The 24,913-nt window shown below is 37.0% G+C and overlaps 1 protein-coding gene and 1 long non-coding RNA gene across 2 annotated transcripts in view; one reads left to right on the forward strand and one right to left on the reverse strand.

The window, feature by feature from the left end:
* The window catches only part of kif4 (kinesin family member 4), a 152,491-nt gene that overhangs the window by 40,596 nt on the left and 86,982 nt on the right, over positions 1–24,913 (reverse strand). The window contains exon 23 of the mRNA XM_052536367.1: positions 19,526–19,655. Within this exon, the coding sequence (XP_052392327.1) occupies positions 19,526–19,655 (130 nt within the window). The remainder of the gene's footprint in view (positions 1–19,525; positions 19,656–24,913) is intronic.
* LOC127941389 (uncharacterized) lies at positions 4,286–7,160 on the forward strand. The gene is made up of 4 exons (XR_008149003.1): positions 4,286–4,863; positions 5,024–5,101; positions 6,631–6,682; positions 6,762–7,160. It is a non-coding gene; the product is annotated as an uncharacterized LOC127941389 (long non-coding RNA).

Genomic DNA, 24,913 nt, shown 5'->3' on the forward strand with positions numbered 1-24,913 from the left:
ACAAATTCCCTAGATATTGTTTGAAAGTGTTTTGATCTTTTATTGTTTATTCACACTTTACATTATGGCTTCATTAGTTAACAGACTACCAATGAAAAAATTATTTTGAACATTCATTAATCTTAGGTATTCCAATATTTAATAACACATTGTTAAAATTGAAAGTTGCAACGGTGTTATTTAATGAGCTAACATGAACTAAGACTTGTATTTTTTAACAAAGATTAATAACTTTTATAGTAAATGTAGCTATTGCTCATTGTTTAGCTGTGCATTTTTTGAGTGAGCACTATTGCGATGTCCTAACTGATTACACTATATTTTATGTATTGCACTGTATTTTATATAAAATCATTTTCTATTTTTAAACTGTCTTAAATTCGTTTTAAGTCAATTTTTAAATCATTTTCAAGTTCTTGAAATGTTGAAAATCTTGAAATTGTTTTATTTTTGTGATTATTTTTCTTCATGACTTTTTTTTTTTTTTTTTTTTACTTTCTTTTATGTATAGCGCTTTGAATTACCATTGTGCACGAAATGTGCTATTTAAATAGACTTGCCTTGCCTTGAATGTTAATGCATTAACTAAGTTTAACTAATGAGGTCTTATTGTAAAGTGATACCTATTGGTTTTTATAGTTATTTTGAACTTTAATGTGTAAAGCATTTAACTTATATATTTTTCTGTATTGCTTTATTGTTTTAAATGTTTAGTCATTTTTGTTATAAGAAAACAAGTTATTTAACCTGTTATACTATATTATGACCACTTTTTTAAAACAAAATTTCAATACTGTGATAATAAAAAAGCATTCTCAATTAACCGCAACAGGAAAATATGATACCGGCATATGCCTATTAGAGCATCTTTGGCATTTTCTACAAAACAAAACTAGAAATCGAGGGGTTACAGATCTGGTCACTGACACTTTGTGCGCAGAGGAAAGGGATTCATGCGTGAGCACGATGTGTTACGCAGGTACACCGGTAATGCTCTAACACAGGAAAGACATGATCAGTAGAGGGCAGTCATGTAACATACTGAAATAAAGCAACAGAGAACATTAATCATAGTGAGCAGTAGTCTATTGAAGAAAATATTCATGATTCTGTTATCAATATTATGTATGGATTCTTTTATTTCCTATATTCTAAGGATAATTTAAGCATTATATTACGGTGAATTAATAACATTTTATAAAACAATAAAACCAAAATGAAAAATGAAATGAGGCAAATGGGAAAAAAATGTGCTAAGGGACACTGTGATGCGCTCTGAAGTTCAGAGGAAACAGAGATAGCAGAAAAACTACATCCTGCTTATTTTCTTTATTTTGCAAAAGCTTTACCATTTTGAATTAAGTTTTGCTTCTGTATGATCCTTAATTATGGAGCAAGTGTACTCAGAGAACAAAAATGCAGTGATCGCCTCTGCACCTAAAGCGCACGCAACATGTTTTGCTAACTTGAAATCGCAAACTGTTCATTATTAAAATAAAATATAGTTAAAGGACTCTACTAAAGCATAAACATTTCAGAATATTTTTGCAGATATTTAAGAAACATGCTAAGTTAACATACTTGTTTATCTGAAAAACTATGCTACAGTCAGTTATTTTCCTTTGAAAATGTCTGTTCCGGTTTGGTTTGTGAAACCCGCCTACTCCCGGCATCCCGGGTTGCTAATTGTTGGAGAACAAAAATTCACAATTAATTTCAGTTCATGACTCAGAATGTATATTTGTTTGTAATTTCACAGTTACCAATACAATTATGTGAAAGCACCACTCTCACTTTCAGCACTAAGGAGTGTTCAGAAAAGGAACATCATAGAGGAAGCTATCCTCCCTTCTGGTTTATCAACCAAATTTGAATGTTAAAAGTTCATATTGCTCATGTTATATTCTGTATTGTTAATATGAACCATACACTCAGAAAAAAAAAGCATTTTATGCATGCAACAGCTTGTAACTGGCAGTACCCTTATGACAATGATTCAGAATCAGAATCAGAATGAGCTTTATTGCCAGGTATGTTCACACATACGAAGAATTTGTTTTCGTGACAGAAGCTCCACAGTGCAACATAACAGCGACAGAACAAAAAACACAATAAGGAATAAAAAATACAAAAAAATACAAATAGGTGGGTAAGGAGTGACAATATACAAAAGACAATGTATGGCAGGTATATTACAATGAGCATTTATGTATGTACATGTATATTATGTGCAAAAAATGTAAGTGTACGCTAAGTATGTCTAGATAAATAAGTGTATGTGTATATAAATATAAATCCACAGTTATTATCAGCTGTTCATAGGATGGATTGCCTGAGGGAAGAAACTGGTCATTCTAGTGCTCAGTGCTCTATAGCGTCGACCAGATGGCAACAGTTCAAAGAGGGAGTGTGCTGGATGTGAGGGGTCCAGAGTGATTTTGCCAGCCCTTTTTCCTCACTCTGGATAAGTACAGTTCTTGAATAGATGGGAGGGTTGTACCGATGATTCACTCAGCAGTCCGGACTACCCTTTGTAGTCTTCTGAGGTCAGATTTAGAAGCTGAGCTGAACCAGACAGTTACTGAAGTGCAAGAGGATGGATTCGATGATGGTGGAGTAGAACGGTTTCAGCAGCTCCTGTGGCAGGTTAAACTTCCTCAGCTGGCGAAGGAAGTACAACCTCTGCTGGGCCTTTTTCCACAATGGAGTCAATGTGAATGTCCCACTTCAGGTCCTGAGAGATAGTGGTGCCCAGGAACCTGAATGACTCCACTGCAGTCACAGTGCTGTTCATGATGGTGAGTGGGGGGAGTGCAGGGGGGTTTCATCTCCACTGTTTTGTTAAGCTACAGGTTGTTGAGAGTGCACCAGACAGCCAGCTCTTTAACCTCCTGTCTGTAAGCAGACTCGTCACCGTCCTGAATGAGGCCGATGAGTGTGGTGTCGTTTGCAAACTTCAGGAGCTTGACACACTCAAAAAAATGGTTTTCCGGCACTGTTCGTTTTACACATATATGTTTTGTTAAAACAACACAAATATATTTAGTTTTCCGACAAAACACAATTGTATTGTGTTTAATCAACTTAAAATGTTTAATTTTAAATTTTACTTAATTATCAATCGTTAAAGTAACGTAAAGTGTTTAATTTCGTGATTCAAAAAAAACCCGGAAGTGACGATTTCCAACGCATTTGATGACGGTGTGGAGGGGAGCAAGAGGTATCAGTCAGGTAAGAAATCTAAAGTTTTTATTGTGTTAAGTCAAAGTCTTTAATTTCTCTTAGAGTTTCTGTTTTGAGGTGCTTTTGTTTTGCAGTCTAGTATTGTGTAATCGGTTTATTGCACCGTTAATAGATGATTTTGAAGCGTTGGGAGATGTGAAAGCGCACGACTCTCTGTAATGTATTTACTTTAGTATATATATATATATATATATACACTAGGGCTGAAACAATTACTCGACATTATCGACAACGTCGACGATAAAAATAAAATTTTCAGCAAATGTTTTTGAGTAACGTTAGTGGTTTGATCTCGTATCTGCCTGATTTGAGAGCCTGCATTAATGCAGTTTGACCAGTGTGGCGCTGTAGCGCAAGATTGTAATACACTCTCCTGATTCAATTCAAAAGAAGAAGATAGCACTTCAGTTTGAGGCAAACCGACCCGATCCGAACCTTGGATGAATATGTAAATATATACTGCACGCCTTCCTCTCAATAACTGCATAAACACAACAAAAAACTGACCGCGATGTAAAAGCAGCTCTTAAGAACACAGAGATATGGATGTTTGCACGAACTCTGAGGTTCTCCAGGCACTCCAGTAAAGAAAAGTCCAGTCACGTTTATTTATATAACAGTCCTTTATGCAATCGATAGCTTTTCAATATTAAACATGAAAATACAGAGTAAGTGTCGCTAGAATTATAACTTGATTTCCTTTTATAAAGCAGCTCTCCGGTATGGAGCTAGCTAATAATAAAATCATTTTATAAGTGGGGGAAATATTTCATTAAAGTCTTAGTTCTGCGCTAGATCAAACCAAACTGTTTTGATTATCATAACCCAATAAGGTATTTTAAGAGAGATTGTATTTATTAAAATGTTTATCCAAAAATAAAACGTCCTATCACTTACCTTTACTTTATATTATACATATGGCTTACAATAAGAGATGTTAAGAGACAGAATGATTTGTCATTCAGCTACTTCCTCATATATCTAATCAAATGGCGAATAGGAGTTTCTCTCTTATCTCATTTTGTGTGCCAAATATATGTGTATAAATTAATTGTATTAGTAATACATAATGACTTTAAAAAGTGGAAGTAATTACCTTTATTTGTTATAATATGTATATTTTAACTAATTTAAAAAGATAAATAATCAATAAATGTCCAACCATGAGATGTTGACCGAGTTTTGAGAGCCCTGGCTCAGCACAGTGGGAGTATTTGAAGCTTTGTTCATGAACATGGCGGTGTGGTCATACAATGACTTTAAACCGGACACTACTCTGAGCTGTTCACATTATACATATGCTCCAGATATGTAATCAGGTCCTCCTTTAGGAATGGTAAACATGACACTATTCATCACTCACACAAATAAATCACTTAATATTTTGATCATTGAATTGGTTTTTGCTGTTCAATTTTTTTTTTTTTTTTTTTTGTAACACATTGCACTTCATGTGTACAGGTTTGTGCAGAATTTGAGACATCCAGAATTACCATAGGCCCATTAGAATCAACAATCTTTGCCAAACTTGATTAGGACTGCAAAATTTACGAAGATGTTTTCATACTGAAGAAGAGACCTTGGACAAATACTGAAACCCTCTTGGTGCCCACTACACAGGTAAGAACAACTGCACTCAACACAACCTTGTATTAAAACATTATTCTCTCACTGGTTACTGGAAATTGACAAAAAAAGACAGATAAGATAAGGTTTATTAATACAATAAATACAAAATATGTGGTATATCTATAAACTGATAGATTTATTTTGATGCAAGGCAGGGGTGTCCAGACCTGCTCTAGGAAAGCCAGTGTTCTGTGGGGTTCAGCTCTAACACACCTGCCTGGAACTTCAGGTAAGACTTTTTTGTTTTAAAATTCCCAAGAACCTTGATTAGCTGGTTCAGGTGTGTTTAAATGGCTAGATCACCCAAAAATAAACATGTCATTATTCACCCTCATGTCGTTTCAAACCCGTAAGACCATCATTCATCTTCAGAGCACAAATTATGATATTTTTTAAGGATGCCCCGATCATGATTTTTCATGGCCGATACCGATTTGTTTTACAAGCAAACTGGACGATTTTTTTTTTTTATCTTTAAGCAACAAACAAGAAGGAAGGACAGTCCACAGTCTACAGTCCAAAATTGAGGGAAAGCTCAATAAAGCCCCTTTCACACTGCGATTCCGGCAAATACAGATCCCGTAACGACACGTGACATCAGGGCGTGACGTGTAATGTACGAGTCGAAAACATTAGGCATGTAATACTTTCACTGAATCTGGCGAACGATCTCGGTGTCACCGTGGAAAGTGAGGAACTAACTGATCTCTGCTTCATACAGTTTGCACTTTTTTTTTTTTCAGTGAACGTTGATCTTCCTTCAAAACAGCCAGTAAAAGAGTCACACGATAATGTCATCACTACGACACGGCATTAGATCTGGCTTTTGTTCACACAGCGCTTGTCCCGGGATTGAACCCAGCAATGTTACTACGTCCCCGACCCGAGTTCAATGCTGGAATCAATCCCGGGATGTGTTTGCTTTCACACAGAAGTAATGTAGTCGGAGCACGCGGGCGCACTTCCGGAAAAATCGGCTGAAAAAAATTCCAAAGACCGGCCGATTACCAATTGCGTATTTAAAGCAAAAACCGTCTGGTTTCCAATTTATGGCCGGTCAATTGGTGCATCCCTAATATTTTTATGAAAATGCGAGAGATTTCTGAACCTCCATAAAGGCTGCAATGCAACTGAAATGTTCCCAGAGTCATAGTAAGGACATCAGTAAAACAGTCCATGTGGCATCAATGCTTCAACCACACTTTTACAAAGGTACAAGAATACATTTTGTGCAAAGAAAACAAAAATAGCGACTTAAATCAACAATTCTTCTCCAAATCACATATTCTGCCGTTATGGACAGTAACAAGAGGCATGAACATTGCTTTCCTCTGCGTGTAATCAAGGCTCAGTGCAGGCGTGTTGTAGGTCAGCAGCACCATGTGCATGAATTATTTACGTGCTGTTGATAATGGTGGAAGATGCGATTTGGAGAAGAATTGTTGAATAAAGTCGCTGTTTTAATTTTGTTTGCACAAAAAAGTATTTTTGTTTACTTTGTAAAATTATGGTTGAACCACTGGTGTCACATGGACTGTTTTACTGATGTCCTTACTATGTTTCTGGGTCTGGGAACATTCCAGTTCTGTTGTTAACCATACAGGGTCCAGATGTGTAACATTTTCCACTGTAATGTTTGTTAGAATCCCATCTTGACTGCTTGCCTGGATTTCCCATAAGAAGATGAATGACTGACTTTTTTTCATGTAATTTTAGAAAAAAAAAACAAAGGCTAAATTTTGTTGTTTTCATCTTCAGACTAATGAAATTGAAGTATCCAAATGAAGACCCTAGCAGTATGGAGTATATGGTGAGTTCAAGGTTAATAAATTATTTGTTAAAGTTAATACACAATAATTTGAGTTCTCCATGCTTTTAAATACTTCTAGGATACAGACGTTGCCAGCAGTCAGGAGGTGATCCAGAAGACTCATGGGAATCTATTTGAAGCTGCATCATTGAAGACAGTCCAGCAGAAGTTGGAGTTTTAAAGGATAAAGTTCTTCAGGACCTATAGCAGTTTACAGTCTGTAAAACCATGTTACTGGGACTGATTTATGGACTGAACTTGAGCAACCCTCCTGAACTCAGGTACACATTTGGAATACTGAAGAAGTTATTTCTGGAGCCACTTCCTGTTCCTGGAATAAGGTTTGATTGGTTGCCCATGAATGCCAATTAGAATTGTATTTGCTATTTTGTGTAATTTTGTAATGTGGTTTAAACTGTATTTTACTGTGTGTAATTATTTATTGCTTGTTTAACAAATACACTTTGATCATTTGTGACATCTTGTCTTTTGTCTCATTACAAGACAAAACATACAAAAAATGCTTTGTTGAAGGGAGTAACTTCAAAAAGAAAATATTGTGTTAAAGTAACTAGAACTAATTGTGTGGAACCACTGTCCATAATTGAAATGAGTAATTTGAAACAAACCTCCTTATGTTGATAGAGTGAAACAAATTTGGCTAGATTGTAATAAACCAAAACATGTTGAGTTAACTTAACCAGTTTAAGTTGAAGCAAAGTCAATAAATTGAGTTGGTTGAACATTACTATTTCACATAGATTCTACCTCATTCAGTTGTGTTGTCACAACACAAGGAGTTTGCATAGATTCAAAAAATTCCATTAATGTTATCAAAACACAATTTGGTTGTGTGGAACCACTGTCCATAATTGACTTAAGTAAGTTTAAAGAGTCATTTTTTTGAGTGCAGAGGGGTCCTTAGATGTGCAATCATTAGTGTACAGGGAGAAGAGCAGTGGGGAGAGAACGCAGCCCTGGTGCTGATTGTACGGGTACTGTATATGTATTTACCCAGCCTCACTAGCTGCTGCCTGTCTGTCAGGAAGCTGTTGATCTACTGACAGATGGAGGTGGGCATGGAGAGCTGAGTTAGTTTGGGCAATAGGAGGTTCGGGATGATCGTGTTGAAGGCAGAGCTGAAGTCCACAAACAGGATCCTCACATAAGTCCCCGGTCTGTCTAGGTGTTTCAGAACATAACGCAGTCCGATGTTTACTGCATCGTCCACAGACTGGTTTGCTCTGTAGGCAAACTGAAGAGGACCTAGCAAGGGTCCAGTGATGTCCTTCAGGTGGGCCAGCACCAGTTTTTCAAATGACTTCATGACTACAGAGGTTAGAGCCACAGGCCTGTAGTCATTTAGTCCTGTAATTTTGGATTTCTTTGGTACAGTGAACAGTTTAACTATAGCATTTGTAAATTTTCGTATTTTAATTGTATTTTAAGTTAAGTCACCTTTATTTATATAGTACTTTAAACAAAAAAGCTTGCATCAAAGCAACTGAACAACATTAATTAGGAAATCAGTGTGTCAATAATGCAAAATGACAGTTAAGGCAGTTCATCATTGAATTCAATGATGTCATCTCAGTTCAGTTTAAACATGTGTAAACAAAAATATAACCTAATAAGTTGCAATTAATGCATATTGAATGTTACAATGCATTTCAAATATAAAGTAGGTATTATTACCCATTTTACTCTTAATTAAATTTCATAATCTAAAACTTCAGTTTAGAAGTATCATATCAATGATACTGGCCATTAAAAGTATCGGTATCGTTTTGAAAACAAAAGTTGGTATCACCCCTCCCTAGTGTGTGTGTTGATTAAAGCATCGCATTTACGGTGAGAAAACTGTATTGTTTAAATGCATTGGCCTTAGGGCTGGGCCATGTATTGAATATTATCAATAATATCAGAATAATTTTGACAAAGATGTAAAATTTGGAAATATAGATATAAATATTGAATATTTCAAATACAAGCATACTTTCCCCAAAAGAACGCGCCGAACATCCAAAAAAAGGAACATTAACCGCGGACTGCTCTATGCACCTCTACTACGAGAGCTTTCATGAGAGGGGTTGCCAAATAACAAGAGCTTAAATCGCCGAATCAAGCTTCACTGTTACAAGGATACATTTTCTGCCTGGTATTTTTTATTTTAAGCAATCTGGCAACCATGTGCAAGGGCTCACTACTCAGATGTGACACCGACGATGATCTCAAAACACTAACAAGCTGGAGTTTAGCGATCTAATGAAAGCATCGTTCGGCCAGTTTGTCTTCTGTCATGAGATCTCGACTGTATTGTTTGCAATTGTGATTGCTGAATAAATGCACTTACTTGACCGCTGATGCTTGAAATAGAGAAACGGACTACGCCATTTGGAATTACTAATAAGGAATTTCACCGTTATATTTATCAATTTTCATAATATAGTCAGAGAGTGTGCAAAAGTCTTTGGTATTCATATAGTTTTGCAGTCAAAATAATGCCGCTAGTGCTGCAAAAGATCAGAGAGGAGAGGTATGCTGTGCTTCTGATAGCATATGAATTGCCCAAACAGCCATAGTTTCCAGAGTTGGTGAATCTGTTATCTACCCCAACCCCAGCGTGGCAGATTCGTGAGAAGGGATTTATTGTCCCATGCGAGGGGCACCATATCAATTACATGATCTGCATGTGTGGCAACCAGCTAACCATTTCACAGTGTATATTGTGCATGATAACGGAAGCTAGAGCACATTTGACAAGGCGCCTGTATGGTTTGAAATGGAGTGTGTTTGCGAACTGGTGCACTAGTTCTGGCAGTTCTCCCTCTACGCTGAATGTTTGTGGCCACTATCGCTGCCTCTCATAACATGCTGTAGGGCCGCTCAGCCGTCAAGCACACCCTAATATCATGCTTTCTTTGTGGGGCGAGGCGGCTGAATCCTTCACGCCTTTGCAAAAAAAACCAAAAAAAAAAACACTATGGGACTCATCACTAGTGCTCAGAGTCTAGTGACATCAAAGTAGTCTCATTTAAGATGGCGCTGCTGCTCGCGCTAGCATGTGGAAAACAGGTAGGTGATTTACATGCCCTATCATCAATAGTGCTTGTATGCAGTTTGGCAGTATGGTAAGACTCATGCCCAGACTCTGATATAGTGCAGTGTTCAAAATATCGATACGACAATGTATCCTCACAGAGATTTGACAATATAAATATCGATACAGCTGGTCCTGCATCAATATTGTGGCAGGTGCACAACATTGGACAATGTTTAATTTGGATACAAGAACACCATTTAAAAGTTAAATGGAAAAAATAATGAATAGAGCATAATATATACGCTACAACAAAGTTTAATCTGGCCAAAGGAACGCAACCGGGGTTGCCTGATATAAATGCATGCATGGGATTTCCCCCCTTCTGGTCAATGTATCCCTGCCTCAGCTTAATTATTTTTCACCAGGGATAAATTTACGCCGCACTTACGTCATAAATATGCTAATTAGCACATGACGTCATCTAGTTCATGTTCTCATGGTTTATTTTTATGAATTAAAATGTTTCAAAACATCCCCCCCTCTGTTTTTTTTTTCACAAATCGCACCCTGTGTACACACACACACACACACACATATATATATATATATATACATATACACACACACAGGTATATTATACACAGGTATATGAATACATTACAACAAATTTATTAGAATGAGTCTATTATTTATGGGCTTAAAAACAAAATGCAAACAATCAGAACGTTAAAGGGATAGTTCACCCAAAAATGAAAATTATGTCATTAATGACTCACCCTTTATGTCGTTCCAAACCTGTAAGACCTCCGTTCAACTTCGGAACAGAGTTTAAGATATTTTAGATTTAGTCCGAGAGTCTGTCCTTCCACTGAAAATGTATGTACGGTATACTGTCCATGTCCAGAAAGGTAATAAAAACATCATCAAAGTAGTCCATGTGTCATCAGAGGGTCAGTTAGAATTTTTTGAAGCATGAAAAATACATTTTGGTCCAAAAATAGCAAAAACGAAGACTTTATTCAGCATTGTCTTCTCTTCCGGGTCTGCAGTGTAGTGATATCTGGTTTGCGAATGAATCACTCGATGTAACCAATTCGATTCAATAAACAGATTGAAGAAAATTGTTATTTTTGATTTCCCTTGATTCAAGCCTTCGCTTTACCCGCGCTCATAACGTTAACACAGAATCAGTTCAGAATCAATCATCAAAAGAATCAGTTCGGTTCAGCTGCGCTGTGTATGAGTCTGCTTCACACTGAATCACACATGCGCTGTATCATCAGCTCCTCGGTTCTCGAATCAGACACGTCCGACAGAAACGGTTCTTGACTCGAGAATGAGTCAATCTTTCGTTCATTATCTGGCTCGGTGTTCAACTTCAGTTCTCTCTACGCAGCAGTCCAGCCAGTGTACTGTTTGAGTACATGAATTATTCCAGGATATTGGTTTGTTTTAACTCAGAGTGAGTGTCAGCCACATTAAAAAAAGGTAACAGCTTAAGTGATTTGTGGATTAATTCTTACTGGAGACGCGAATCATTTCAAACGATTCAGTACGATTTGGTGAACTGGTTTAAGAAGATCCGGTTACATCAAGTGATTCGTTCGCGAACTAGATATCACTCAACTGCAGTGCTGTGAATGCGCTCAAAACAGACCCGGAACAGAAGACGATGCTGAATAAAGTCATCATTTTTGCTATTTTTGGACCAAAATGTATTTTTGATGCTTCAAAAAATTCTAACTGACCCTCTGATGTCACATGGAGTACTTTGATGATGTTTTTCTTACCTTTCGGGACATGGACAGTATACCGTACATACATTTTCAATGGAGGGACAGAAAGCTCTCTGACTAAATCTAAAATATTTTAACCCTCTGAAGTCGATTAACGTGTATACGGGTTATGAGTCATTTTCTCCTGTACAGTAAAATCAGCAGTGTAATATTTGTTTAAAGTTATTAATTCCCAAAGAGTTTAATTAACAATCCACAGTGTTAAAGGGGGGGTGAAATGCTCGTTTTCACTCAATATCCTGTTAATCTTGAGTAGTACTGCATCCTTCATAACTCCAAAAAGTCTTTAGTTTTATTATATTCATAAGAGAAAAATAGTCTGTACCGATTTTTCCCGGAAAAACACGACTGACTGGAGGCGTGACGTGTGGGCGGAGCTAAAGAATCACGAGCGCCAGTAGGCTTTTGTGTTGAGAGCGTTTGAAAGCTGTGACATTACCTTGAGGAAAAAACCATCATCCAAAACAAACCATGGCTAACAGTCAGATTCAGCCGTTTATTTATGATCCAGAATCAGATCCCGAGGCTGAAACTGAACGAGAACAGCAGCAGCAACGACTCGCTCCGAGCGGGGCTCGAACCCGGGTCTCCGATGGGAGGAGGAAGCACTAACAAGGAGGCAGAGATATTTGAAGCAGTTTTACTCACCGCCTGCGGTTCCAACACACGATCGTGACCCTTTTTCGTTGGGATTGCACAATCCTTAAGAAATAAACGATACGCAAATCCGTCGTCAAACTGGGCATTGTTTGTAAAACAAGCATTTTCGAAATGCAGGGAACAAACACAAACACTTGCACAACTCCGTTGATGCTCTGTAAAAATAAACTCCATCCACTGGTCCCTTAATGCTGTTTTTTCTTTGGTAATCTGTGCAGGGTTGTCTTGCCCTGGCAACCAAAAACACACTCCTTTTGTGACATTTCGCAACGCTCTCGCTCTGATCAGTGAGTCTGTGCTCAGCCTCTCATTGCTCTGCTATACAGGAGCGCGCGCGCTCTTCCGGCAGACGTGCCCTCAGGACACATATAAGGAAATTCCGCTCCATCTAACGTCACACAGAGCCATACTCGAAAAAAACTTTCCAAAAACTTGTGACAAACCGGAAGGAGTATTTTTGGAATAGAAATACTCCTTCAAACGTACAACTTAATTTTTGAAACGTTGTCCATGTTTAGCATGGGAATCCAACTCTTTAACAGTGTAAAAAACTCAGTATGCATGAAATAGCATTTCACCCCCCCTTTAAACAGTACTCATTTTCAGTGTTGTTATATGGTGTAATTTAACTTTTACACAAAGTGCGAAATAAAAAACCTGCCGAATTGTCTGGACTCCGCCCCTTATTGACTGCCGACTTGAGAAGCGACGACGCCCTTTTTCTCTTCGAGTGACTGAGACTGTAATTTGGATTGCTTTTCTCAATAAAAGTACACTGGAAAAATATTTTTGGTGATAATTTTACCCAAAATATGATTGGTGGTGAACACATTTAGAAATTAAACTGCTAGTGTTTTTGTCAGGTTTAGTGTCAAGTTCGTGGTTGTGAGGTGCAGAGATGTAAGGCCTGGTTCACACGGGACGATTTTAAAATTGTCGGCAGATTTTCCAAACCTGAGAGACCCCACACACGGCGATAAAAAATCACGGGTCTAACAGTTTTGGTCGCTCCGTGTGTGGTGTGCAGCCACACGGCAATATCAACACATCACACACGAACCGATTTGACTCCCGAGCATTCCCAGGTCAGACGGGAAATCTCGCAAAATCCCTCGAGATCAAACGTGACTTTAGAGTAAACAATCATGGCGGACGAAGAGGATGCAGTGGCCATAGTTTGTGCTTTGTTTTTAACGGGAAAAAAAACATAAGAAAAATAAGAAAAGGCGATGGTCAAAGAGGTGGAGACGACGCGAGCATGGACTATACTTGCTATATCATGATATGGAGATAAGTTGTTGTTTTATCTCATAGAAATGTTGTTACGTACTACACAGATTAATAACCGTTGAAATAAACGTTCATATATTAGTTTCCATGTACTCTGGTGGACTGCAGTTGTGGATGTAGTTATGCCCATCGACTTTATTTGTATTTGTTATATTATATACGCCGGCTGTTTTGATTTTGTTTCCCGGTACTATCACTGCCTCGTCACCTCGCGTTCTGATTGGCTACACGCCACAGTCCACAGGCTGCGTGATTGTTTGTCCTCGGGGGACACCACACACGAGAAGAAATCGGGCAAAATAAATCCAACATGTTGGATATCCCCGATTTGAGATCGGAGCGGTCCCGACATTCTTCCGAGCAGAGGAGATTAGTCTTAACACACCACACACGGCAGGAATATTTGATCAGATTATTTTACGATAATCGGAGCATCCTAAGATTGTCGGAAGGGCTGAATCGGGGCTAAAATCGGCCCAATTATCCTGCCGTGTGAACCAGCCTTAAGTTACAGAAGAGTGAAAGTTTCTCATGCCGTTTTCGATTTCCTGAAAAAAATGTGACTACGTGTAAAGTAAATTTTTGGAATGTGCTTACATGTGTACTTTATGTTATGAGGTTATATGATTTACGCTTCAGTTAGGTTTGTTGTTAGGTTTCTCTCCTCTGTTTCCGCCGAGACCTGGGTTTACTAGAGTCTGGCGCTGAAGACTGAAGCTGCTCACTTACACTCGGTACGTTAGGTTTTCTGTTCAAAAGTAGACAATTCATCAAATGGTAAATGTATTTGTTTTTGAAAGCACAGAGTGTGGCATTTCACAGTTTCCATACTCTGAAATGGTAATAGTGGGACTGTTAATCATTACGCGCTAATAAATTCATTTTTTTTGTGACGCATAACACTGTGTTGAAGTGTCTGTCTCGCCGCTGCAGATGTGCAGTCTTTCTGCAGAAAGGGCTGCTATAATGAGGAACATTTACCAGTCATTTGATTGATGTTATCTAAAGCAAAAATCTGAAATTACAGCACATTTTAAAACTTCTATTCGCCACTGTCTTGCATTGCTTGTTCTCAGCACTGAAAATCATGCCTGTAATGTCGTCATATCTGCATCAAGACACAAACATGCTATCATCACGTTTTTCTTAAGACAAATTACGTTTATGCAAGTATCGTGAGTTAAAGGAAGGTGAAACTGTAAATCCGTCAGTCTTTCAGTTTCCTTCAGTGCCCACTGCCATAGCGTGCATGTACTTTATCAATTCATATGGCTTGCTATTTTGGGTTAATAATCTCCTAAATGTTTCCGGATATACAAAGTTAAAGTTTTAATGAAGAAATATGTCTGGATTAGTGTTGTCACGGTACCAAAATTTCTGTATTCGGTACCGATACCAGTGAAAATCCACGGTTCTCGGTAACAATTTCGGTACCAAAGCAAAACACAAAAATATGATAATTAAAAAAAATTATTTAAATTAAAAAACTTTATCACAAAAATAAAACCAATGCCATTCTTTATACTTATTTACAATTGTGTTTTCACAATTCTACGAAAGTTTTTCTACAAGTTATATAATTATGAAAAAGTTTCACCCAAATGTATTTTGTCTTTTATGAAATTTAAACATTTAATTTTTGGTAAATAAAGGGGATTTGCTATTAAAATTAAAACACGGAAGAAATATTTTGTGATTTATTTCTTTAAAAAATAAAGTTGTATTATTAAGTTGCATATTTGTCATTTTAACTGAACTTAAGACTGGTGGTGATGCTTAAGATATTTTTGGTCATTGAGGGTTTCTTTAAAAAAAAACAAAAAAAACAATAGTAATAGATCATGAATTATTATTAAAAGATAATATGGCTACTAATTCTACTATCATACTAATGTATATACAATGCACTATGGATTCATGAGCTGCTGGGTTCATGAATATTAATCACGTTGTATGCGTTCGGTCAAACTGATTTGCTGAAATCAAAACAGGGACGGTAATAGATGAACGCCAGCCAAATTGCCATTTGCGCATTAGCTCCGCCCACTACTGGAAAAACCGGCATATCTTCTTCTTGTTCAAAAAATATGAATTGAACTCCATTATTTTGACAGGAGAAGACAACAAAGAATATAGTTTACATGTAGCGTGTCGATTCAGCGTGGTAAAAGACTCTCGCTCTCTCTCTCTCTTTGCATGTGTGAGAAAGCGACGGTGAGTCGTGCACCTTCACACAGTTTACAGAGTGTCAATTACAGGTGCGCTGTGCGTACATTGACATGAATCGAAAAGTACAGATCGCTTGATGGAGAGAGAACTCTGGAGCTCAGATGCTGAAATTAATGCTTGACTGGGTTGTCTTTGGGTGAGATGGTCCAGCATCATGTTTATTCTCTTGCAACCGTAAAGTCATTTACTAAGTGAAACAAGCACACATACAGAAGTGTCCCTATTTATATATGCTAGCTTATTTAGGCTGGCAGTGTTTTAAAGCACCAACATGTTTTGCTACCTTAGAGCTTTGATGCTCACGATGCTACTGACGTATGACGCTGCTGACGTGTTTTCTGGTGCACCCAATAATAAAGATAACACATCAGCAGTGTCACTGCAGTGTTGTGAATGCGCTCAGAACAGACCCATAAGAGAAGACAATGCTGAACAGAAATTTTCACTGGACTACTTTGATGTTTTTATTACCTTTCTGGACATGGACAGTATACCGTACATACATTTTCAATGGAGGGACAGAAAGCTCTCGGACTAAATCTAAAATATCTTAAACTGTGTTCCGAAGATGAACGGAGGTCTTACGTTGTTGGAACCTCACAAGGGTGAGTCATTAATGACAGAATTTTCATTTCTGGGTGAATTAAAAATAACCACAGCATTAAAAACAACCTTGAAATAAGAGGGCAAGGTTTATCTGATAATTAGCTGCATGTTCATTGCTTTAGCAAATAGAACAACCTTGAAATAAGAGGGCAAGGTTTATCTGATAATTAGATGCATGTTCATTGCTTTAGCAAATAGACATCGGGGGCATTTTCTCTCAGAACCATCATTCCCTGATGGAGAGGAAAAGTTTAATACTATAGCATTTTATTTTATGAAAATGAGATGATGTTTTCACACTGAAAGAGAAGTGATCTTGCACTCATAGCGAAGCTATATCTGAATAAAAAGCAGAATGAACAGACACAAATAAAACTTATGAAGGATGCAGTGCTAAATGACATTACAGTACAGAAACTATAAAGTTTTTCTACCTTATTCTGTGCAGAAAATTGAAATAATTGTAGTATATAAAACAATAATACAATAGCCATAATTAAAAATTTTAGGATTACAAATGATTGATTATTTTTCAGCAGTTTTTATTTTCTTGTAGCAAATTCAAAGTAATGGATAAGAAAATAATTTATTGTAAAAAAACAAACAAAAACAAAAACAAAAAACATTATAATACATACAAAATAATTGTATTTGACATGTGTCACTTCTGAAATGATGGCTAGACCACTGGTGTGACAATGATAACCTATACATAATATTTTAAAGCTTTTTTTTTTGTTTGTTTTTTTTTTTTTTTAAACCTTGGCTTACATAAAATGTTTATGTATGCCATGTCATGCCATAGTATCATTAAACTATTGTCAATTTTTTTTTTCCCTCTCTCGTTTTCTAACCATAAAGGCTATGTGTAATTTGTCCCCTGACCAAGCACTGAAATTTAAGGGAAGCATTTTAAAAAATCCTGTGAATGCACTTAAAGAACGCACAATCTAATCATTCTAACTGAATCAAATCAAACTAAAATGTGAATCGAATCGTTCTAAATTTGCAAAAATCTTTTGTGAATCAAAAAATCTATGAATCGTGAATAGAATTGCAGTCTACCCAAAGATTCACAGCCCTAGTTTCTCGTATGAAATTTGCTTTTTTACGATAATACAAGCATGCATGAGTCTGAGTACAAAATCTCTATACATACACAGATGCTCCTGATTGTATATATAAAAAAAATTATAAACAACCCCCAGTTTTCATTAGCTGAACTCAAAGATCTATGACTTTTTCTATGTACACAAAAAGCCCATTTTCCTCAAATATTGTTCACAAAATTGTCTAAATTCTGTTAATGAATGCTTCTTTGCCGAGATAATCCATCCACCTCACAGGTGTGACATTACAAGATGCTGATTAGACAGCATGATTGCACAGGTGTGCCTTAGGTGAGTCAGAAGTGCCAGACTGTCCTACAAAGTTTGAACTGCCCAACTTTATAGAAACAGAACATTGTGCCAGAAGCATTGCAGGCTACTGGTTCAGGAAACTGTCATCATCCTCCATAAAATGCGCAGCACACATCTGAATATTTGGGTTGGACTGTTCTAGAACAGTGTTAAAATTCAACTAGTCTTGTCCTCTTTTGGAAGGCCAAACAAAGTAGTTTCACTTTCGCAAGGAAACACACAGCAAGTCCACGACATGGCGACAGCGAGAATAAAAGGTAGGCCTTTCTTTGCTTGAACATTTGGGTGGCGTTATGGAAATCTTCCCACATAGTTTCGTAGACATGTGGGGCATGTTACAACGAGCCATTATGGGGGGTGTGGATGAGTCTCAAATTTTATAAAGAATATCTCTTTGGATTTAAGACTTTACTCTTTGCAACTTTACAGATCTTCTATATGCACCAAGAGCTTGTAACACTCCAAACTCACACAGAAATCACATCATATGACCCCTTTAAGACTTTCTTGTACCCTTTAAGACTTTATGGCATTAATTTTGATACAGCTAAATTTAAGACTTTAAGACTATTTAAAGGGGTCATCTGATGCCCATTAACCATAAGCGGATGATTCGGTCTTAATGAAAACTGACATCATTTGGTTAAAATTTCTCAATGGTAGTGTACAACAAAATTTTTACCCCGTCAAAAACAGCTCAGAGGGAAACTGTTTTCTTGCATGCAGTTTTAAATGCAAATGAGCTCTCAGCCCGCCCCTCTCTTCTGAGCCACTCTCTGAGTGACAGTAATCTTTAGCTGCATTCATCTTGAAACGTGCTAACTACCATGTTACTAGGAAAGGCGATTTGTAAAGATTAATAAAAAAAAAAAAAAACTTACACTCACCTCTGGAAGTGAAGCTGATGATTTGATTTGAATGATGAATGATTTGTGTAAAAAAAAAAAAAAAAAAAAAAGATAAAAAAGGTAAAAAGATACGCATTTAGGTAGATCGGGGAGTGCATTCCCTTTAAAAACAAATGTAATCCACTGCATCTTCAGCACCTTCAATGTCAGGAGTAAATGATGACTGCCATGTTTATTACATCCAACAACAGAAAACCCCAATTGCTTCAGAGACATTCTTGTCTACATCTGCTCTGGTGTCAAAACAATGGTGGACTGATGACAGCTCACTCAGGGCGGGTCTAAGGTAAGACACTAGTCCAGTCTACGCTGAAACGCTACTGTCAATCAAACAATCATGGGAGGTGATCTGAGATTGGCTTGATTTAAGAAAGTGGAAATGATTTAACAAGATTAAAAAAAAAAAATGAAATCAAACAAAACCACAAGGTGGATCCCTGAACCCTGATAAGGGTCTATGCACCAATGACATATGGATGAAACAATTTAAATGTGAGACAACTATGGAGCTGAACTGTCAGAATTAAAAAAAAATTCAACAAAGCCAATCTTTACTGAAAGTTTGATGAAACGGGTCACAGCAACACACTGGTGTTGAAAGTCCAGGTACAAAACAATGCAATGACTTTTTACTGTTGAATTTGATCACTGAAATGGGGATGGATCTCTCAATTGTGAAATCTCAAAGCGCATCAGACTTTTCAAATTTTCAACCCCTGATCAGATTACCTTTTCATACCCACTGTCTCACAGAATCCTGTGGGGAAACTCTTTAGACTATTTGAAGTGTATATCAGGTTTTAATCTATTTAAGTTTTATGATGTTATAGTAGTTCCGAAGGTATTTTGGTAGAGACTATGGTAAATTTTTGCATGTGTTTTGCCTTTACCTCAGCCATTAGAATCTTCAGTGCGCTCTTGGCCTCTACAACAGTTGTGATAGAATCCCAGCGCTGCTTTATCCGTCCCTCATTATCCGCATCCAGGACTTTCTGTTGCAGGTCAGCTATCTGAGCACTCCTGAAAGAGTTTAGAGAAGAGTAATTTTATTATTATTATTATTATAAAGTTGATAAAAAAACAGTCTACAAACCTCTTTTAAAACTGAAGCATTTTGAAATGCTGTAATAGTTTACAAACTTCATAATCTCGGGAAAGAGGAGACGGGAACAATCAAATGAAAGCTTTAATGATAAAAAATAAACAAAACAGTGCGACAGCCCCTTGCAAATGACTGTTGAGCACAAACAAGCAAATCACAAAATAAAGCTCAGGCTTGGGGCCCGTTCTTCGTACGTCGCTAACTCAGTTAGCTGGATTTGAATGTTGACGATTTGGCATGATCTTGGATCGTTTGGTTCTTCGAAGCTCATCCCGGAGCTGCTGTCATAGCAACAGGTCCGTAAGCTTAAACCTGCTCGGGAGCAGGCTTATTTCATGTAAACAGGATTAGATCGCTTCTTTTGAACCAGAACTGATACTCTAAATATGTCTGCTACCACCGCTACATTATTACAAGAGTATCGTACTGATCCAGGGACAATAATTTAAAATAAAAATCATTAAATAAATTATTTAAAAATAATATAAAAATGCTGTGTTGTCCATAACAGCCTACTATAGACACAGCCAGTTTTACTCACTTAAATATTTGTCATAAAATTATTACTTCATAATAGTATTAGAGTCTTACACACATGCTATACAGATAATAGATTCGTGCATTATTTTGAGTGATGACTGCTATTATTAGAGTGGCTTGATGGAGCGCAGGAGATGCAGATAACATGATATTGACCCTTAAGAAGCTTTCATTAATGCTGTCACGTAACAAATCTGTCCAAATATAAAATGAAATGAATAGATAATACATTGAAATAAAAATGTAAAGACTGCACAACTATTACAAATTGCGAATCTAAATAATTGGGAATCATGAAAAAATTCTAATAAAATAAAAACATGTATCTATTATCTATTTCATGTATCTATTATAACATTTATGTAGTTTTGTTTACTTGTTTATATGACGTCATTACATTGCCGTCTTGCCACCAGCCAATCGCTGCACTGCTGATCATGGTTTGGAGTATCGATACATATCCCCTTTTAAGCCAACACATGAACACGCAATTATCTCAGATAACTCAATCCAGCGATACTAATCATACACAACAGGTGTGTTCGAAGAACCCAATTAGCCGGATCAGGATTAGCACGATGATATCATCTTGGATGTGTCATTTGATCTCGGACGTAATAAGCGACGTACGAAGAACGGGCCCCTGTTCCTCTCTTGTCCTTCACTGCCTCTCCTCTTTTGTATCCTTCCATTCTCCTCCGTGGGAGGCGAGAACGGTGAATTGAGCAGGTGTCGCTCATTTTCAATCACTCCACTAATTTACTGTCAGTATAAATCAGATATGCAATAGTAGTAGCAGTAGTAGTTTTTTTTTTTTTTTTTTTTTTGCTTTGTCAGCATCTATGGCTATCTTCATAGCAGAGTTGGGTTAAAACAGGAGCTACATTAAGCAAAAAAAAAAAAAAAAAAAGTTAAAATTACACAAGATTTTTTTTTTAATTCTCACATGCACAACAAAAATGTTTGATATGCATTTTAATTTAGCAGCATATGAGTACTGAATTAGCATCTCATTACCCTTGAATAGGCATAAAAAAAGCCTTGTTCAGACTGTCATCCCAAACTTTTGTGCATTTGTTGTATTTAGATGGTGTGAACAGCAACAAACTATATGAAATCAGATTTTTGCAAATCTGTTTAGACTATTCAAAATCAAATTTCTGTAAATGCTTTTCAGTCTGACTTAGGGATGTCAATGATAAGAGATGCAATGGATTAAGGCTGTCATGGTCGGTTAACTGATTTAATGTTGGGCTGCGTGCAGCTCATGCGCAAACCACGTCCGAGAGGCTGTGAGTGATGGTATATATAAATGCATCATTCATTCATAATGTACCAATTAGGCTTTTGATGCGATTTAAAAGCAAATAAAAATTTAAACAACACAAAGTTCTTCAACATGGAAAGCAACAGAAATGTAGTAAGTCATTTCCCAAGATAATCGTTTCATATCGTGCACTTTTCAGGGCTGTGGGACACAGTGATACACAGTCTATTAATTTCTACAATTTGTTCATTTGTTCCTAAGACTTATTAATTTGTGGCAACTGTTCATGTTCCATAAATTTTGTTCCTTAATCCATGATTAAACTGAATCGCTAAATTAAACAAAGCGCTATATATGTATAAATCGAACAAATTCTTAATTCATGAAAAAATGGTACGCTTTAAGGAATTGATGAAAAATTGGATGCTTTAAAGAAAATGTATAGCCTATGTAAGTAAAAGGCCTAAAATAAAAATAAGTTTGTATTCATTACAAAAAGAAAAAGCTCAAAGTTCGATGCCAAGCGAGATATTTTATTTAACAGAATTCGCCTACAACGAACGACCAGTTTGGACTACATCCCTCTAGTTCCTGCAGTAATGGCGTCACTAAAACCATTTTTTTACTAACCATCGCCCACAAGAATACACAAAAAGGGGGCGTGGTCTTGTTGCACTCCAACGGAAAACAGGAAAAGTTGCGTTTGTGTTTGTCGCCATGTAGTTGAAATGCTGTTATTTTTATCTTGGAGTCCAATCACCTTTGTTTAGCCTTCCCAGGAACACTGTACTTAGACATCAATGGTTACAATTTAACTCTGTTCCCGAAAATTATAATCCACAGGACAGCTTCCTCAATCTAAATCAGTTTAATGCTGGATTCGCACAAAGATTATTCTTGAAAGATGGAGCAGTTCCCTCTTTGTCTGGAGAAGGTGTTGTTTATGGACCACATCCGGAAAGTGTATTTTATTATTTAAGTTAGTGCGTTTAACAGTTTCTGTAACTTATTATACAAAGGGCAACGCTGTTTATCTTTGTTAACTAGATGGTAGGGCTGTGCAAAAAAAAAAAAACGAACGTGATTTTCATGCGCATCTCGTCAGTAAAAGCGTTCTGTGATTAGAAGTACATCTCCAGTATGTGCGTTCAGATCAGGATTGCCAGGGTTTCAAAACAAATCCTGCCCACTTGCTTCTCAAAACTACTCCAAAACTAGCCCAATCGCACTTCCAGGAGGGCAGCATGCTGTCGAATCACAACACAGGAACCGCTGGCACAATCAGAAATCGTTACGTATTTCTGAAGGAGGGACTTCATAGAACAAGGAAGTCATCAGCCCGTTTTTATGACCGTGAAAACAGCGGTATACAGATAAGTGAATTGTGTGAAAAATACTGTGTTTTTTTTTTTACACGCGAAACATAAACATGTTATATTGCACACTGTAAACACATTCAAAGCTTTCAAAAAAATACGAAAAACGTGGTCTTTAAGATCCAAGGCCAGCCGAGAGACATAGTCCCTCCAGCATGTCCTCGGTCTTCCCCAGGGCCTCCTCCCAGTGGGACGTGCCCGGAAAACACCTTGCCAGGAAGGCGTCCAGGAGGCATCCGGAACAGATGCCTGAGCCACCTCAGCTGGCTCATCTTGATGTGGAGGGGCAGTGGCTCTACTCTGAGCTCCTCCTGAGTGGCAGAGCACCTCAACCTATCTCTAATGGAGCGCCCAACCACCATTCAGAGAAAGCTAATTTTGGCCACCTGTATCCGGGATCTTGTCCTTTCAGTCATGACCCACAGCTCATGTTAATTTATATTATAAATAATAGTTTACGTTCAAATATGGAAACATTTGGATTTGTGCTGAATGAGACGTGAGCAATAATCTCCAAATCTAGCCAAATTTGCGCTCATTCAGTCACAATCTGCTCTGTAAATGCGCAGATTTTTAAATCCAAATAGGCGAGTGAGATCACTTCCGGCGCTTTCCCCGCTTGCGCAGACTAATCCAGAGCATACGCACACGTCACATCAGGAAGCACTTGCGCCCTCAGATCAGTTGGACATGGTTGTGTACAAGAGGTAAAAACTATATAAATACTATTCGTTTTCTTACACAAAACGCTCGTTCCTTGTCTTAGGTCATCAATGTGTACTTACGATGGGGAATTGTTTTATTTGGTCTCCTCTGTGCATGCTCTTTGAGGTGGTGACCATAGACCTCTATTATATGAGTCACAGACAAGAACGGTTTGACCTAAAAATATCAAAATGGGAAATACTGCGGAAACAAAAACACCTACATCTTGGATGTCCTTTAGGTAAGCTAAAACATTCCAAAATTTAATTTGAAAGTGAACTATCCCTTTAACTTAAAACTTTGATTTCAGACTATGGCTATATCCAATTTGCTACCATGTCATATTGATGTCGTATTTACTGTGTGGTGTATGTAAAATTAATCTTACCTGATCTTTGAGAAAATGATTCCCAGTGCACACAGATTTACCAGATTATTGTTGGATTGTTTACTTGGTGTTTTTCAACAATTTATAGAGAGTCAAAATGATGTAAAGTATGAATCCATTTAACATTTATTTTTAATTTAGCTCAAAATATTTTTCTATTTTAGTAAATATAATATAAAATAAATATAAAGTCCATTGCGGAAATTATGTATGTTACTTACCATTGAAATAAATTTTGATTTTTTACAAGCTTGTCAATTTTGTCACCAAAAAAAAATAATACATCTGGTGACCTATAATTAATTCCATATACAGTGTTAATTTTGACAGTAAACTGAAGCCCCACTTTAGTTAACTAGGACTTTTGCCTCCTACACCACTGATTATTAATAGGTAGTTTCTTTCATCCCTCCGTAGTAGCTCCCTGTAGCATAGAATACGCAGGGGATGTGTTCTATATAAAACTTAATCTCTTCCCCTACACTTTTTAGGGCAAGGGTGTTCACATAGATGTTGTAAAGAGGCATTTTGAAGAAATCTGAAATTCTATTAAAAGAGACAAGAAGGTCACATCATTTTGGATACATTTTATTCTTATCCAAATCAATGTGAGCATTACAGAGCACTAAACTCTTGCAATGTCTGTTTCATTCATACTCTAAGCAGGAAGCGTTCTCAGACAGTCCAAAACAGACTCATAGAAGTAACAGAAGCAATAATAACTTTTGACATGCCAGGAAATCCCTAATATGAACAAAAGCATTCAGCCATTGCTGTAGCTAAGCTGAATAACAAGCATAAACCATAACTTCCATATTTTCCAGACTATAAGTCACACTTTTTTTCAGTTTGTCTGGTCCTGCGACTTAAAGTCAAGTGCGACTTATTTATCAAAATTAA

The sequence above is a fragment of the Carassius gibelio genome, chromosome A21 (assembly GCF_023724105.1).
Source record: "Carassius gibelio isolate Cgi1373 ecotype wild population from Czech Republic chromosome A21, carGib1.2-hapl.c, whole genome shotgun sequence".
Lineage (NCBI taxonomy): Eukaryota > Metazoa > Chordata > Actinopteri > Cypriniformes > Cyprinidae > Carassius > Carassius gibelio.